This window comes from Myotis myotis, unplaced genomic scaffold (assembly GCF_014108235.1).
Source record: "Myotis myotis isolate mMyoMyo1 unplaced genomic scaffold, mMyoMyo1.p scaffold_m19_p_13, whole genome shotgun sequence".
Taxonomy (NCBI): Eukaryota; Metazoa; Chordata; class Mammalia; order Chiroptera; family Vespertilionidae; genus Myotis; species Myotis myotis.
Window position 1 is genome coordinate 20,510,438 of NW_023416317.1, and position 16,232 is coordinate 20,526,669.

Consider the following 16,232-nt stretch of genomic DNA (forward strand, 5'->3'; position numbering starts at 1 on the left):
AAATTAGTGCAAATGGGGTATAGATCTAAACATAAAACCCAAAACCATAAACATCTAGAAAAGATAGGAGAAAATTTTTTGTGGTCTTCAATTAGGCAAAGACTTCTTAGATATCACAAAAAGTGTACCATCTATGAAAGAGCAAATTGAAAAACTGAACTTTACCAAAATTAAACACTTTACTCTTCAAAGAACAAAATTAAGAGAATGAATAGATAAGCCACAGACTAGGGGCAAAAAGAACTTTGCAAAGCATTTATCTGATAAAGATCCTGTGTCTAGAATCCCAAACTCTCACATCTTAGCATTAAGGAAAAGCCAATAAAAAAACAAATGGGCAAAAGATTTGAACTGACATGTCACCAAAGGCATACAAGTGGCAAATTATCCCGTGGAATCTGCTGACTACCTAGGCTTCTTAGTAAGTTGTAAATTAGAATGAGAATGAGATTTTCCTGCACACACATTAGAGTGGCTAACATGCAAAAGTCTGACCATGCCAACTGTTGGAGAGGCTTTAAAGCAGCGGTTCTCAACCTAGGGGTTGTGACCTCCTTGGGGGTCGAACGACCCTTTCACAGGGGTCACCTAAGACCATCGGAAAACACATATATAATTACATATTGTTTTTTTGTGATTAATCACTATGCTTTAATTATGTTCGATTTGTAACAATGAAATTGGGGGTCACCACAACATGAGGAACTGTATTAAAGGGTCACGGCATTAGGAAGGTTGAGAACCGCTGCTTTAGAGGAACTGGAACCCTCTCAGACACTGCTGAAAAGCACATAAAATGATATTTCCTTATTGGGCAATTCTTTGGTAGTTTCTTAAACTTTAATCATGTACCTACTATATGGTCCAGCCATTTCTCTTCTATGTGTTTACCCAAAATAAAATGAAAAATATGTACATAAGAAGCCTTGTATATGACATTCATAACAACCCAAACTGGATACAACCTAAGTGTCCATTGGCAGATGAATGGTTAAATAAATGTGGTAAATCCATGCAAGGGAATACTACTCAGCCACAAATAAATTCAATAATGTGGGTGAATCTCAAAATAATTACCTTGGGGAAAAAAACCAAAAAACAGAGTGCATATTATATAACCCTATTCATATAAAACTCTAGAAAATGCAATTTGATTTACAGCTGGGGCAAAGGGCTGAGCCTCCTACCCCAGCATCTCCCAGGCATTCTTTGGGGGCTTCCCGAGGGAAGGGGGTGGAACCTTGGGCAGTATGAGACTCCTCAGCCAAGGAATTCCCGAAGGACCACTGGCTGAGAGTGGTGGCTGCTGACGTCACCAGCATCAGGGAGAAGCTGCTCGGAAACACCTCCTTCTGTAGGACTCTCCGCTGTGTGGGCCTGACATCTCTGTGGACATCACCGAGTAGACATTTCAGTTTTATGTGTGTTCCCATAAGAAATGCCTGGCGATCCCGTAAGCCAAAACTGAATAGAGAATGTGCTTTTAAGATTATGTTTTAAGACTCATTCATCTGCTTTCCTTAGAATTATATCAAAGTTTGATGTGGTTTTATTTCAAGAGTCTGATGAAATGATACTTTTATCTAAGAATATTTTTTCTTAAATTATAAAGACTCTATAGTACACATGAGCCAAACGTTTTCTGGGTGCAAAGAGACAGAAGTTTACTCAGATGCCCTTTAGTTAACCAATTTATGGATCTCTTTCATCCTTTTTAAAAAAGTGGATTTTTTTTTTAAAAAAGAAGGGCAGGGTAGGAATTCCAAATAGGAATAAATGCAGGGTTGAGGCCTGAAGAGAGAAAATCTTAGCAATAAAAGGAATTGATGGGAAGAACTGGCTCTGAGTAGCTAAGGCTAGATCAGGGCTCCTTGGGGTGAGGGGAGGGACAGCTGATATACATTTCTGGGCCCAGCACTCTAGAAGAGGGCCCAGGAGTCAGCTGTGCTCATATCAATTCATTTTGCCTGCAAAGATCTATAGCAGGCCACCCTTGCTGGGGGCGGGGTGGAAACATTTTTTTAGGAGAGCTCAGACCCACTCAGGGGTTTGTACTATGTTGCTGTGGTTTAGGATTAACATCCTGGCATTTGCATGAGAGGAGGTGGAATGCCCAGAATGATAGCAGTGGTTCCTCTCTTACCCTGACTCCTGGCATCCACTCCAGCCACTTATCATCTCCACCTCCTAATAGCTCTCTCATCTGTCCCCTGCTGCCCTCTTCATTATCATTATCCTAGACTGAGCCGTCATGCTTTCTAAAGAAGGTGAATTTTTTTAAAGTGATATTTATTGATGATTCAGAGAAATTCCTAGAGGGCTCAGAATTGCAAAATAAAATGCATCTAAGATCTCAGTTAAGTCAAAGTCAGCAGCTTTCTGTAAAAACAAAAAAAATTTAAACACCCTGAACTCTTCACTGAGTTGTCATAGCAACCATTTCATTTGTTCCCGTAGAGGAGACAATTAGGTGCTGACCTGGGTGTTGGCCCAAGGGTTTTGAAAGAAAAGCTTCCTTTTCTCCAAAGGGGACAGGGCTGTTGATTTTTATTGTTGCTTCAGGCTCTGAAGGACTCATTACTGATAGTTATGCTTTATGTTTAATGAGTACAAGAAAGAGAGGTTAGAAAATGCAGGTGGCAAACCCCAGGACAACACAGTCTGTCCCTCCCTTGGGCCAGTTGGGGAAGTACTCCCTCAGGGGACATAAATTCACAGGAACATCACACTCTCTCCTTCACTGGGTTCCCTTCTAATTTATTCTCTGAGACAATGGCAGAGATGGAGCAAAAGATTCCAAATGGAATCTCCATGGGCCTAAGACGTCCTTCCTTAAAGTACCAGTAAAGTCCCTTGTATTTTCCACCCACAATGCTAGGCTCTGGGGATACAACAGTGAGCTAAACACACATGCTTATAAGCCTAACCAATGGACACAGACACCAGCGGGGTGAGGGCAAAAGTGTGGGGGGCGGGGGAGGAAGGACACATATGGAATACCTTAATTAATAAAGAAAAAAATGTATCAAATATTAAACAATATTTTTCAATTACAAAAAAATAAAACATACCATTAAAAAAAATGCACATGCTTCCTGGTGAGAGAAATAGATACAAATCACACACACACATGTTTAAATACTAATTATTATGAGTGCTTGGAGAGCTCATTAACTGGATGGTATTAGCTAGTTTTGGTCAGAAAGGTAGAAGTAGTGGAGGAACGTTCCAGGGAAAGGGAAGATCATATGCAAAGGCTCTGTGACAGGAGAGAACATGGCACATTCAAGGGACATGAAAGAGGCCAGTGTGCTGATTTCTACAAAATATTCTGGTCTTTACCAGAATGGGGTCATTTATCTTTGTGTTTTGTCTCCTCTGTTTATTATCTCCGCCATGGCTGCTCTGGAGGCGTGTCCTGTCACAGGGCTGGAGGATGAAGGGAAGCCAATGAAATGGCTCGAGGCAATAGTACTAGAAAAATGGAAATAATTAGCGTTCAGAGCCAAAGCACTACAGACATGAATGTTATCCACACAGTATTCTGACCAGGGTGTTAGATTTTAAGAAGGATGTCCCACTTACAGGTCATCTCTTCCTGGCCAGTGCTCTGTGCCATTTCTCACGGCATTTCCTTAAGTATCAACATCCAGGCTTCAAAAGGATAAGTGAGGTGCACAAGATCCCCCAGTTGTCAGCCAGCAGCAGGGCCTGCATCCCAGTCCGGAACTGACAGCAATCCTAGCGCACCTGCCACGCCCCCCACTGCTCCTGGCTTCGCAGTGTCTCCTTGCTAGATTGCTGTCGTTCCCTGTGCAGCTGCTGTGAACTGAGTACTTCCTGTGTGCCAGGAGCTATGGCCAGTAAGTGGAAAGTATGGTCCATGCCCTCTGGGGACAGTCTCGTGAAGGGACACTGTTAAATAAGCACTAAAATGAATGAATAATTACAAACTGTGATGAATGTAATGAAGGGAGATAATGTGTTCTATAAGCAAGCAAGAGAATAAGGACATCATAGGCACTTGAAGGTCAGAGAAGCAAGCCCTCCTGGAGGAAGTGAGACTGACAGGTAGGAGAGAGCCAGCCACAGGTGCGTGAGACCAGCATCTAAGGCAGAGAGAACAGATGTGCAAAAGCCTTGAGAATGGGCAGAATACTGTGCATTTGAAAGACTCAGAGAAGACATGGGAAGGCAGAAGGGGGGCACTGGAGAGTTCCTTGACAACGTTAAGCATTTTATCTTCATCGAAAGTGTGATGAGCAGTTGACCTAATGCAGCAGGACAGCTGGAACCCCCAGTACATTAGTCCTCAGCATTGAGTTCCAGGGAGAAATGAGACCTAGGCAATACCTCTCAGGTCTGACAGAGAGTCTAGGAAGGCTTCAAGGGCAGACTCGAGGAGGTCAAACAGAAGCCAGACTGCAGGCCCTTGAGAGTGAGTGGGGAGCAAATGGGTCTTTTTAGAGTTTGGAAACAAAAATGAAAGGAAAATGGGTCTTATAATGGAGGTAAAACCTGAGTCACTATTTTTCTCTCTCTTGCTGGGAGAGTTATTTCCCGGCCCTGTCTCAGAGCCCTCATTGTGCCATTTAGGGCCACAGGCTGGACGAACATTTGTCTCTACTTTTCTGGGGAATTCATTGCAGTTATTTGCTCCTTTTGGAATAAACCCTTACACATCTGGGGGGTCTTAATGGGGAGCCAGTGCACAGTTACTAGTATCACTGGATGGCAATTCGATGGCCTGGTTTCCAGCTATTAATGTGGTTTGCCCTTCAGCCAGGAGCACCACTTAGCACAGTGACTAATGGGTATCTTGGCACCTTATGCAGGCAAGGCAAAGGTTGGGGGGGTGCCTCCCTCCAAGCACATATGGACATACTAGTGTTCACAGAAGAGCAGGGAGCAAAGACAATAGAGGAAAGGGGGAACCCAAAGCACAGGAGGGAGCTGCCACTGCTCACCGGCAAGACGGGAAAGACACAGACCAAAGGAACAGAGAAAGTCAGGAAAAATAATAGCCACGCCAAACAGAGAAAGCTGGATGCTTATGATGACCAAACCCTGTCCAAGTTTATCAGAAAACCATTGCCAGTGGCGCTGAAAGCTGAGCTAAGAACACGCTTTCTTTTTGTAGGTCAGACATTGTCTTCTCCTCAATGACACTCGTGGGTCCAATTTTAATGAACGAAAGTCCAAATGAAAACACAATAAATGTGCCTGGAAAATGCAAAAACTGTCTTTCTTTTAGCAATTAATTTGATATTGATATTTTCATTTGATTATTGTCTTTTTATATTTACTGGAACTACAAAGATGTCTTTAAAAGTTGGCAAAACTAGACAGCCTTGCTCTTATACCAATGGGAATTTCAAATGACAAGTTTAGAAACAGAATCAGTTCAGACTTTTTTCTTTAACCCACTGGTTTACTTGCAAAGTAATACAGAACATCATTGCATATTACCTGGTATAGTCCCCAGTGAGGAGCAAGCCAGCATTTTCACATTATAAGACAGAATCTGAAATTGCCTCCCACAAAAAGGCTGTTAGGTTCAGTCTTGATGAATATGGCCAAGGATTCCAAGGTGGCCAATGGGATCTGGCAGAAGTGTGTGTCTCTAGGCTGACTGTGGGGGAAATGCTTTGCCTTTGTATGTTAAATCACTAAGGCAGAGACCTAGCATCCCTGAGGCTCTCCAACCAGAAGAAATAGTAAATAACCCTTTAGACAACACAACAGAGCAAATAGTGCCAGTATTAGCTATGTAACAGAACAAAATTCCTGCCTTGCAGTTGGAGGGGGCGACACATGAAATCAAAATTGAAGGGTCAGATGGCTGGTGGAGGAAAGAAATTCATAGTGTGTGTAGGCAGGGCCTGTATGTGTCCAGAACAATGAGAAGTGATTTGCCTACAACTGTCTATCAAAATGGCCTGCAGTGCATTAGGGTGGCTGGCATGGGGAGTGAACAATCAACTCCCTAAGGATGTGGCCCATTGGAAACACAGCATCTCTGATTTTGCTATGTAGGAATAGACACAGCCGCAGGCTTCTGGTCAGAGAGCAAAGAACTGAGATGTAGGTGATTTCAAACATGACATAATCACTTGTCTCCTGTTCCAGAACTTATTTGCATTCACCTGGCGCACTCATCTTACGTCCATCCAAGTAAATAATGTAATTGTCAGCAGACTTAATATCATGTCTGCCTGGAGATACTAAATGAGAAAAAACACAGTATAACTAGATCTTGTGCAAGGATCATCTAGTTTCCTCCATTATCTACAATGTTATACCAGGCATCTGTCCAAGAGTGTGTCCCAGCATATTTGATGTATCTCTTTATGTATGTCATCTATATATTTATGTATACATCACTCACTCACCGATAGAAGGGCTAAGCAGACGCTGGGACCTTCTACTCTAGTAAAGACCCTTGTATTTCCTGAGCACCCACATGTACTAGGCACTGAGCCAACTACTTTTCACACACTATTTCCTTTAATTTTCAGAACAGAAGGTCTCAGTGGTAGTGGTGAAATGAGGTGGGGTTTTATATCAGACACTCTTGTAACAAATTGCTAGGGTTTGGATTTTCGGTCAGTCACTTGAAGTGGCTTCCCAAAGTCACCCACCCACTATCCAAGGCCAACGTTTGAAATCAGTTCTGAAAACAAAGATCTTGTTCTTTTCATTACACTATCCTTCTAGAACAGTGGTTCTCAAACTTCCTAATGCCGCGACCCTTTAATACAGTTCCTCATGTTGTGGTGACCCCCAATTTCATTGTTACAAATCGAACATAATTAAAGAATAGTGATTAATCACAAAAACAATATGTAATTATATATGTGTTTTCCGATGGTCTTAGGTGACCCCTGTGAAAGGGTCATTCGACCCCCAAAGGGGTCACGACCCACAAGTTGAGAACCGCTGTTCTAGAAGATGCAAGTCTCTCTCTCCTGGAAAAAAAAACAGCAACAACCAGTATTCCCCCCCATCATCATGCTAATCCTTTTATCATCATGTATCCTTTCATAACTAAGGGAAAGTCTTCAGTATGTTGACCCCTGGATAACTGAGAAAGTCCCAATTTGGAACATTCTGTCACGTTCCCAGCCATGTGTCAGCATTTATTTTTCTGAAATATGGTTACTCTAATTAGGAAGCAAGAAGTATTGGCGGTAAGGATAGAAAGCGGTGGCCTAACTGCCAGGAACTTTTCTTTCAATGTAGTCACCTGACTGTTCCAAACACTTGTCAAGTAATAATGCACCCTTCCTCTTTTGACTGCATCAGACAATTTTTTATTTTTATTTCACAAACTGTGGGATGTCACGAGAATTATGAAACTTCTCCCATCCCACCTGAAGACTGCATAAAGCCTTCTTGTCCCAATTCTCAGCTGTCACTTGGGAACACATATTTAGTTACTTCTTATGAGATAGTCCATGACAGATAAAATAATGGCTGAGTATACTTTCAAACAAAATAGAAGGCAACTTAATGAGATTTTGTTCCCTAAAACAGGCTTTCATTCAGTGGAATCCATAAGGAAGATCATCCTTTTTAAATGTATTAAGATTGCACTTAAAAAAAAAAGTGATTTTATGTTATATCCAATAAATAAACCAGTGATACTAACACCCCTGATTGAGTGGTTGCTACATGCTGGGTACCTTTGTATATATTTTACAACTGTGAGCCTGTTTGATGCTAACAACAACCTTACTGGTACTGTTATCTCCACCCTAGAAATGAGGGCCAGAGGCACACTAATAGTAGTTAACAACAACAAAAGACTAAGAGCTTTTCTTAAAGCAGTGCTGAATGCCAAGGATATTTATCATACTTGATACTTGCTTCAAGTGTAGATGTTTTTGCTCAACCAGAATTTAATAAGCACATACTTTGTGGCAGATATTGTGTTCATCATTCAGTCAGTTCTGCTATAAGGTGACATAATGTGTTTTTAAAAATCATCGTGCTGTGCAATATTGTGCAATAAACATAGAAATTACGGGAAAAAATTGGGTTGGGGACACATACTCAAAAACATCATCAGTGACATTTTTAAAAAGGATAGGAACCTAATAAAAATGGTGGCCTGGTTTTATATATGTTAGATGACTAAGAAATATATAAATATCACAATAAATGTGGCATTTTACCTTTACAAAAAAGCCTGATGTTTGCTCATGGAAGCAGATGCCAAACATATTGCTGTTTGTGATTCATGGTGAAATTGCCGAAGGGGGGAGCTGGCAGATGCTTGAGGCATGGGTGTGTGTGTGCATTTCATATAGTCCCACACAGCTGGGTTCAGCTGGGTGCAGTTGACTGTGTTCCTTGGGGAAGAAATCACATATTTGCAAACATGAACTTTGCATTATACCCAGATTGTTCCCTAATGCATCATTCTCGTCAGGATGACTTTGCATTTTCAAAGCAAATCATGCCTACCATCTTCACAATGCTGTGCCTGAAGCCTGGGCCAACGCAGTCACTTAGCAGTATCTCAATAAAAATGCTGAATGGATAAGTGGATGAATGCATAAATAGTGGAAAAGCATGGTATGTCTCACATAGCCTGTCTGAAAATACAACTAAGAGGGAATGGACAGCAGGTGGGCATGAGTTAGTTAACTCTTATATTAATGATTTGACCCCACCAAATAGTTCCAGAATTTTGCTAATTTTATATATTTAACGGCGTTAATTCATTAATATAAATATATTATTGGTTAATTTCTTATAGTACATACTTTTTATTAAGGATAACATTAGAAATTATGAGACTATTTTGATGAACCTAAAAATCTAAAACTGGATTTTTTCCTAATAGTTCTAGTTTTATATTTATCTATAGGCCTTGTAAATTTTATTCTTTGGACAATAGTGAGAATACTCTATTTTGCAAAGTTTAAAACTTGACATTATTACAACTATTACCAGCATGACTTGAAATCTCTCAAAATAATATTCAAGTATAAACTGATTGTGAAACTTACCCAGAAGAATTGGCAAATTTCAACATTTGTTCATGAGCACTATCTAACAAGTGTTCAAATTCTTTAGTATCTTCGAAATTGAGAATTAGACAAGGAAAACTCAACTACACCTACTTACAAAGCAACACTGGGATCTAATATGAATTCACATTACATCTGACCATGAACTTTTAGGCCAAGATGAGAAAATGCATGGAGCCGATTCAAGTGGGCTCTGCCTGGCACTGAATTAAGTACACACCTGTCTATGTACTCTACCAGCCTATGTGCTGCTATATTTTAGTCAGACAAGGTGTGAATAGGTGTGGTGTTTTAGACATTACAACCTAGTTAATCAGTAAGACATATGTAAAAAGTTAAAAATATGTAAAAGTAGGTACAGAAGAAGCCTTATCTTGAGACCTACACCCCCATCTAATATAATAGACGAATATGTAAATTAGCCAGGACGCCGTAATGTCAGGACTGATCTACAACCAGCAGAGAGCTACAGGAGGGCAGGACGGCGAGCGGAGAGCTACAGGAGGGCAGGGCAGCGAGCGGAGAGCTACAGGAGGGCAGGGCAGCGAGCGGAGAGCTACAGGAGGGCAGGGCGGTGAGCGGAGAGCTACAGGAGGGCAGGGTGGCGAGCTATGAGTGGTGGAGAGCTACCAGTGGCAGTGGGCAGGGTGGCCAGCTGAGGCAAGCAGCAGCGAGCTACTCGTGCATGGATTCGTGTGCAGGGATACTAGTAATCTAATAAATAAATATCAGCCAGGAAGTAAATATTAGCAGCTGACATTTCATGGGTACTTATTTCCGAGGCATTCTGCTAGCCACTCTTCATATATTAATTGTCTCTTCAAAACCCCCATAAAGTAGGAACTATTATTATCTTCATTTTATAAATAAGGAAATTGAGAGACAAAGAAAATATTTGCATGCATTCCATGCATGAGACTTTAGGAAAACTACTGTTCAAGAATGTTATGCAAGGCTCTTGGCTGTCTGGACTCCAAATCCCTTGCCTCAATGCTCGCTAGTTGCATAAACTGGATTATGCATGATGAACATTAGGAAAGCCACATTCAACCAAGCAGTAGAAGCTAGATCTGGAGCATTTGGGTTGGTAAAATTAAGGTTTAATTATCAAAACACACGGAAATTACAAGGCACCTGGCATCCCTCCACAAGGCTAGGCCACTGGGGACTGACCACGGTGGGGAAGACTTTCCTCCATGGACACCAATGCCTTCACATCTCTAAAGAAATAGTAAGGAAGATTAAATAAAAGGATGTGAAGTACCCAAGATGAAATAGAGTTAAGCATTTTGCAGTAAGCATCAGATCAGCTGAGACTAAAAATAAATGTGTTGCAACTTGCTAAAGGAATGTACTAAAGTTGACGCTGGGCTGAACACTCAGAGCTTAACAGTGAGCCTCCCAATTAATAGCAAAGAAACAGTGACTTAGTTTCCCTCCTGGGGCTTAACGGGGGTGGATCCCTGTGGATCAATACCTCTGAGATCCCTGTAGACCGAAGCCTTCTAATCTTTCTGCTTATTTTACAGTACTTTCATAGTACAGCAGGCCCTCAAATAATAGCATTTCACTCAATGTTGTTTTGTTATAACATTGATGAGATGCCATAGGAACTTAGCTCAAGTGTATATCAATTAGACTATGGTAAAATTGGTTTCCTTTTATTTCATTTTGCTTAGTCGCAGAACCCATTGACAACCCATTGAGGACTGGCTGTACTTACTATCTGCTAGGTTCTATTTTAAGATCAGAAAGGTCCAGGCAGCCAGTAGGTGACATGGAAATTCTGCAGTATATTTAGAGAAAGGCTGTTTGACCACTCAGTCATAGGTAGGAAAAGGTGTCTATCATACAAACACATGAGCTCATTCATCATGTATTTATTAAGTGCCTACTGTTTGCCATCACTGCAGATACAAATTGCACCATGGACACAGGCCTAGAGCTATTGGCCTAGTTGGGGAGACAGATGATCAAGTGATCAGGGTAGTGGGAGTATTAATTACAAATGGGAACCAATGATGTAAAGAAAAGATTATTGAGGGCATGGGAGTTAAGGAGCTGGCCTACCTGGAGGCAGCCTGGATGGATGCTCTAAGCAGCAGAGGAGGAACGTTTCTAACAGATGAAAACAAGAATAAAGTAAAACTGCATTTGTGCACGCATGCAGGATCTGTGGTTGAGTGAGCATAGCATCTTCAAGACCTGAAGGAGTGCCCCTTCAGATGGTGCCCTGGAGAGGGAGGTGGGGATAGTGGTGAAAAATTGGTCAGTAAAGTAGACAGGGGGCAGATGACTCGTGGCCTTGTAGAATCCAATAAAGATGGGGATTTGCCCTGGCTGGTGTGGTTCAATGGATAGAGTGTTGGCCTAGGGCCTGAAGGGTCCCGGGTTCAATTCCTGTCAAGGGCACATGCTTGGGTTGCAGGCTCCATCCCCAGTAGGGGGCGTGCAGGAGGCAATCGATCCATGATTCCCTCTCATCATGGATGTTTCTATCTCTCTCTTCCTCTCCTTTCTTCTCTGAAATCAATAAAAATATATATTTTTTAAAAAGATGGGGATTTCATCCTCAGATCGATGCAAAGGCAAAGTTGCGGGAAATCATGACCAATATGTTCTCAAGGAACTAGGCTTCCCACTAACATGGAAGACTATGGTAGCTAGTCACTTTTATTTAAACAAGATTTTAATTGATTTATCTGCCTACCTATCTTTTTATATATATCTAGCCTATTGCGGTATGATTGACAAATTAAAGGTGTTTATTTTTATCTAGCCTATTGAGGTATGATTGACAAATTAAATATGTATATATTTAGGTTATAGAACATGATATTTAAGGTATGCAACATGATGACTTAAGCTCCATTGAAAAATAATTACCACAACCCAGCTAATTAACACATCCATCACCTCCCATTTCATCCAGCTTTGACAAGTCTTGTAAGATACAAATATTCCTAAATGTATTGTGGGGGCACTTCTAGATCATGACAGGGCACTTTATAAACACAATTGGACCAAGTCATCTATAGTTTTTCCTTCGCTGATCTGACAGTTTCCTACACCCTTCCACCTTCATCTTTTTGAATGGAGGCCAGACAAGAATTGAACACATCAAACAGCGAGTGGGTGGTTGCTCGATTGAATTCCCCAGGGAGCAGAAGGAGACAAGGGCAGCTCGGGTCACTGTCCAAACCACAAATAACAATGTCAGAAGGAGATCTTGCAACCTATTAGCAATTGGTCAGTGTAAAGACACTGGACAGGACAACATAACTAGATCTTGGTCCCCTGCCTTCGGTATTTTTAAAATCAGAATGAAGCAAGAAGGGCTTACTCTCTAGGGAAACTCAGTCACTACTTTGTAGGCATGGTGAAGATGAGCCCCTTTGAGAAACTATATATGCCCAACGTGCATGTATTGCTATATATTGACATAAGGACTTTGCAAACAAGGCCCCAGAGCAGGGGTCCTCAAACTTCTTAAACATGGAGCCTCAGACCGTTGGAGGCCGGACTATAGTTTAAAAAAAAAACTATGAACAAATTCCTATGCACACTGCCCATATCTTATTTTGAAGTAAAAACACAAAACGGGAACAAATACAATATTTGTATTTGCATGTGGCCCACGGGCCGTAGTTTGAGGACCCCTGCCCCAGAGTCTCTGTGTATCAACAGGTCATGTAGAGTTAATCATGTTGTGTAGATATGGGGGATAAAAGCCAATTCCCTTACACAAGGTTTTACAGATTTCCACCATCTGCCCATCTTCATATTCAATTGCCATTTTGATTAAAAGTACTTCAAATCTGATGCTGGATCTACTCCGAAATTCTATGTAGGAGACTTCTCCAGGGCAAGCACGCACATGGATTCTCCCAAACATTCAAACAATAAAAATTCAAATAAAAATATGCATAAACTCTCCAATAAATGTTCAGAGTCATCCTGTCTTGCTTTTTTTTTTTTTTTAATCAGAAACCCTTGGAGATTGCTATGCTATCTCTCCTCGCCATAGTTATTCTTGACATCACGTTAAGTGTTAAGACTCCCTCTGCGGTCATTTTATTTGTAATAGTGTCTTGTGTGTTGTGTCTCCTAGCTCTACATACAAACCACCACGCTTACAATCTCCATGAACCTAAGTGCGTCAGTGGCGCTGGGGATGCTATACATGCCGAAAGTGTACATCATCATTTTCCACCCTGAACTCAATGTCCAGAAACGGAAGCGAAGCTTCAAGGCAGTAGTCACAGCAGCCACCATGTCATCACGGCTGTCACACAAACCCAGTGACAGACCCAACGGTGAGGCAAAGACAGAACTCTGTGAAAACGTAGATCCAAACAGTAAGTACCTCTTCCTTCCTTGCATCTGCCTGTGCTGCATCCGGAAGCTCTCGGGAATGTGGTGTGTTCTTGCCTTTCTCGGAAGAAACGCTGGAACCATTCTTGTCTTAGTGACTTGGGTTGCCTTGAGGAATGCTAACATTTTCTCCTCAGAGTCCTGCCTTATTCTCAACACCCTTTTCTTTTTCTCACCTTGTTGGAGTCACAGCTCACAAGTGGGAAACCTCCCCTGCCCCTTGCTTCTTGTCCTCTGGTCCCAACCCTTCCCAACAAACACCCTTGTTGCACCTTTCCTGTTAGGGGAACAACTTCCTGTTTAGGAAAATGTTTAACACCAGATTGATCTCTAGCCATAGGAATGAAATTAGACTATTTAAGAATTTTAGAATCATAACTTCTTTCCACTGGAACATGAATGAGGAGAAAGCTATGATTCTTTACTAAGCAAGCCTTCTAGACACACAAACATTGGAAAGCTTTCATCCAAGTATATAGGCCCGGACTCCACAAGGGAATGGCATCCCCATGTGGGAAAGACATCTACCACATCACCACAGGAGAGCTCCATTCACTGAAAACTAAATATCATGAGTGGGAGCAAGGATTAAATGTCAGATTTGATATGCCACATGACATATCTGTAACCTCTGGGTAGCCTTTGTTCACCCCTGAAAATAAACCTAAACAAGGTAGGCATAAAAAAAATATCCAGAGGTTAAATGCATAGAATTCCCAATTGCTAATTTTACAATACTGGTGTTATAATGAATTTCAAATTAAAAAGGAGACTTCTAGAATTTTTTTCTAGAAATATTTTGATCAGTTTCATATAGAATGAAGTAGAAACAAGTGTTCATGATACTTCCTGTTTTTAAAATGGAGGGGGATTCAGGTTGTGAATTCAGTCACTCGAGACATACTATTTTTCAGTTATGAGCTGATTTTGTTGGAGCCAAAGCCTTATTGCCAAGCAAAAAGAATTCCTAGTTTAAATACTATGAAGCAATCCTTTATGTCTGCAGCAAGAGAGAGATCTTTAAAAGCCAGGAGGCAGTGGAGTGTGATCCTGACAGATACTGTAGAGAGATCCATGATCTGACACATCTCCATTTCTAAATGGTTGGTTGGGTGAATATTGTACAACACTTTAAGAATTCATAGAGAAGATAGCAAAGGCTCAGTAATAACATGGTGGACCTCCCTTTGACTTTTCAATAGAAGAGTTTCTGGGACAAGGGAAGAGGAAGGAGACACATCACCCTGAGAGAAGGGAGAACCAGAATGGGCAGAATGAACAGGCTCTGACCTTGGGGTTCCAGAGCAAATGGTCAGTGGAGAGAAGTGGATGGCGGATCGCAGTGGTATTCAATGTGATGTAGGAAGAGGCTTCAGGCTGAGATGGACCTGGGTTCAAATCCAAGCCACTCACTTACTGGCTGTGTGACTTTGAGAATCACTAAGCTTTCTTAAAGCTTAATATCTATGTCATAACTGTCATGAAATATCATCCATCTGGAAAATAGTTGAGCAAATAAGTGTTAATTTCCTTCCATTCCTGAAAGACAAAAATCTTTGCCTGAAAGTATATTTCAGCGTGTGTTATTATGTAGATATGCTGGTGAAGTTAAAGGCTAACTGTATACCAGGAAGTAGATAAAACTAATTTACGAAAAGAAATATTTCCATGAACATACCTATGCATCTATTTATATGTATATTTGTATTAATAAATATAGCTGCGTATTTATACCTCTATAGAGTTTTATTCTAGAACCCCTTGTCAATTTGCATTTCACAAGACCCTTATCCTGGAGACATCCCAATAACAGATTTACATTTATATCTGTACACACACACATCAAGATATGCCTAAAATCAATAAGCAGAAAATATAGTCAAAACTCTAAATGTATTGAAAAAAATGACCAAAATAGAAGTTTTTAATTTGGACAATTAATTCAGTACTATGCTATTTAAAAATAATTAGCTTGAAATAACGTTACTACTGTTGTTAACTTTTAATGATTAGGTTCTATCCCTATTGAAGCTGTTTGGGGTATGATAATGCTAATACTAACCACACTACTAATATTACTACTACTAATAATACATCAACTGTCCTTTGAAATGGGCATTATGCATAATGTCGTTTATGGACTATCTTTCTCCTCCTAATAACTGTGGAATGGGGTTATGATTCTCATTTACTGAAGAAACCTACACTTAGCAAGATTAAGGGACATAACCAAAGTCACACATCTAATTAGCAGCACAGGGGGTACTGAACCCAGGTCTGACTCCCAAATCCATGCTTGTTTCTCTTTGCTGCTGTTTCTTGGGAGGTGAGTGGCATGTTGTAATTCCTGCACAGTACTTACGCTTTTGGCTTCCACAGTTGGTAATACTTGCATATAAAGAATATGATGATATATTGTGGCAGACTCTGTAGTTAAATGTGCTGTGAAATGTATTATTGCTTGAAGTGTTATCTATAAAGACAGGATTAACGTGCGCTCAAAGAAGGCTGCCCGGGTAGAGGCCACATCCTACTAACTCAAAACCCAAATATCTTATTAGCTGTATCAGTCACAGTAAGTATTCCATTTGGAATACATTGGGTGCCTATCCCTTGAAAAGGCTTTATTGACTCTTGTCATTATGGTTGTTTTGGTGCCTACACAAAGATAAATCAAATAGAGCCTTTATCTCGTAATCAGTCCAAAAGATTTTGAAAAATTGATTTAGTTCTTTTGGACTTGTCTGTCTAGACCAGCGGTTCTCAGCCTGTGGGTCGCGACCCCTTTGGGGGTTGAACGACCCTTTCACAGGGGTCGCC

At 40.9% G+C, this 16,232-nt stretch overlaps 1 protein-coding gene across 2 annotated transcripts in view; it reads left to right on the forward strand.

Moving 5' to 3' along the window:
* GRM7 (glutamate metabotropic receptor 7) overlaps positions 1-16,232 on the forward strand; it is a 756,022-nt gene that overhangs the window by 685,784 nt on the left and 54,006 nt on the right. For both annotated transcript variants that reach the window (XR_004971482.1, XM_036332027.1), the window contains exon 9: positions 13,150-13,396. Coding sequence is in view for 1 of the 2 variants with exons in the window: in XM_036332027.1 (XP_036187920.1) it covers positions 13,150-13,396 (247 nt within the window). In the remaining variant the exon portion in view is untranslated. The remainder of the gene's footprint in view (positions 1-13,149; positions 13,397-16,232) is intronic.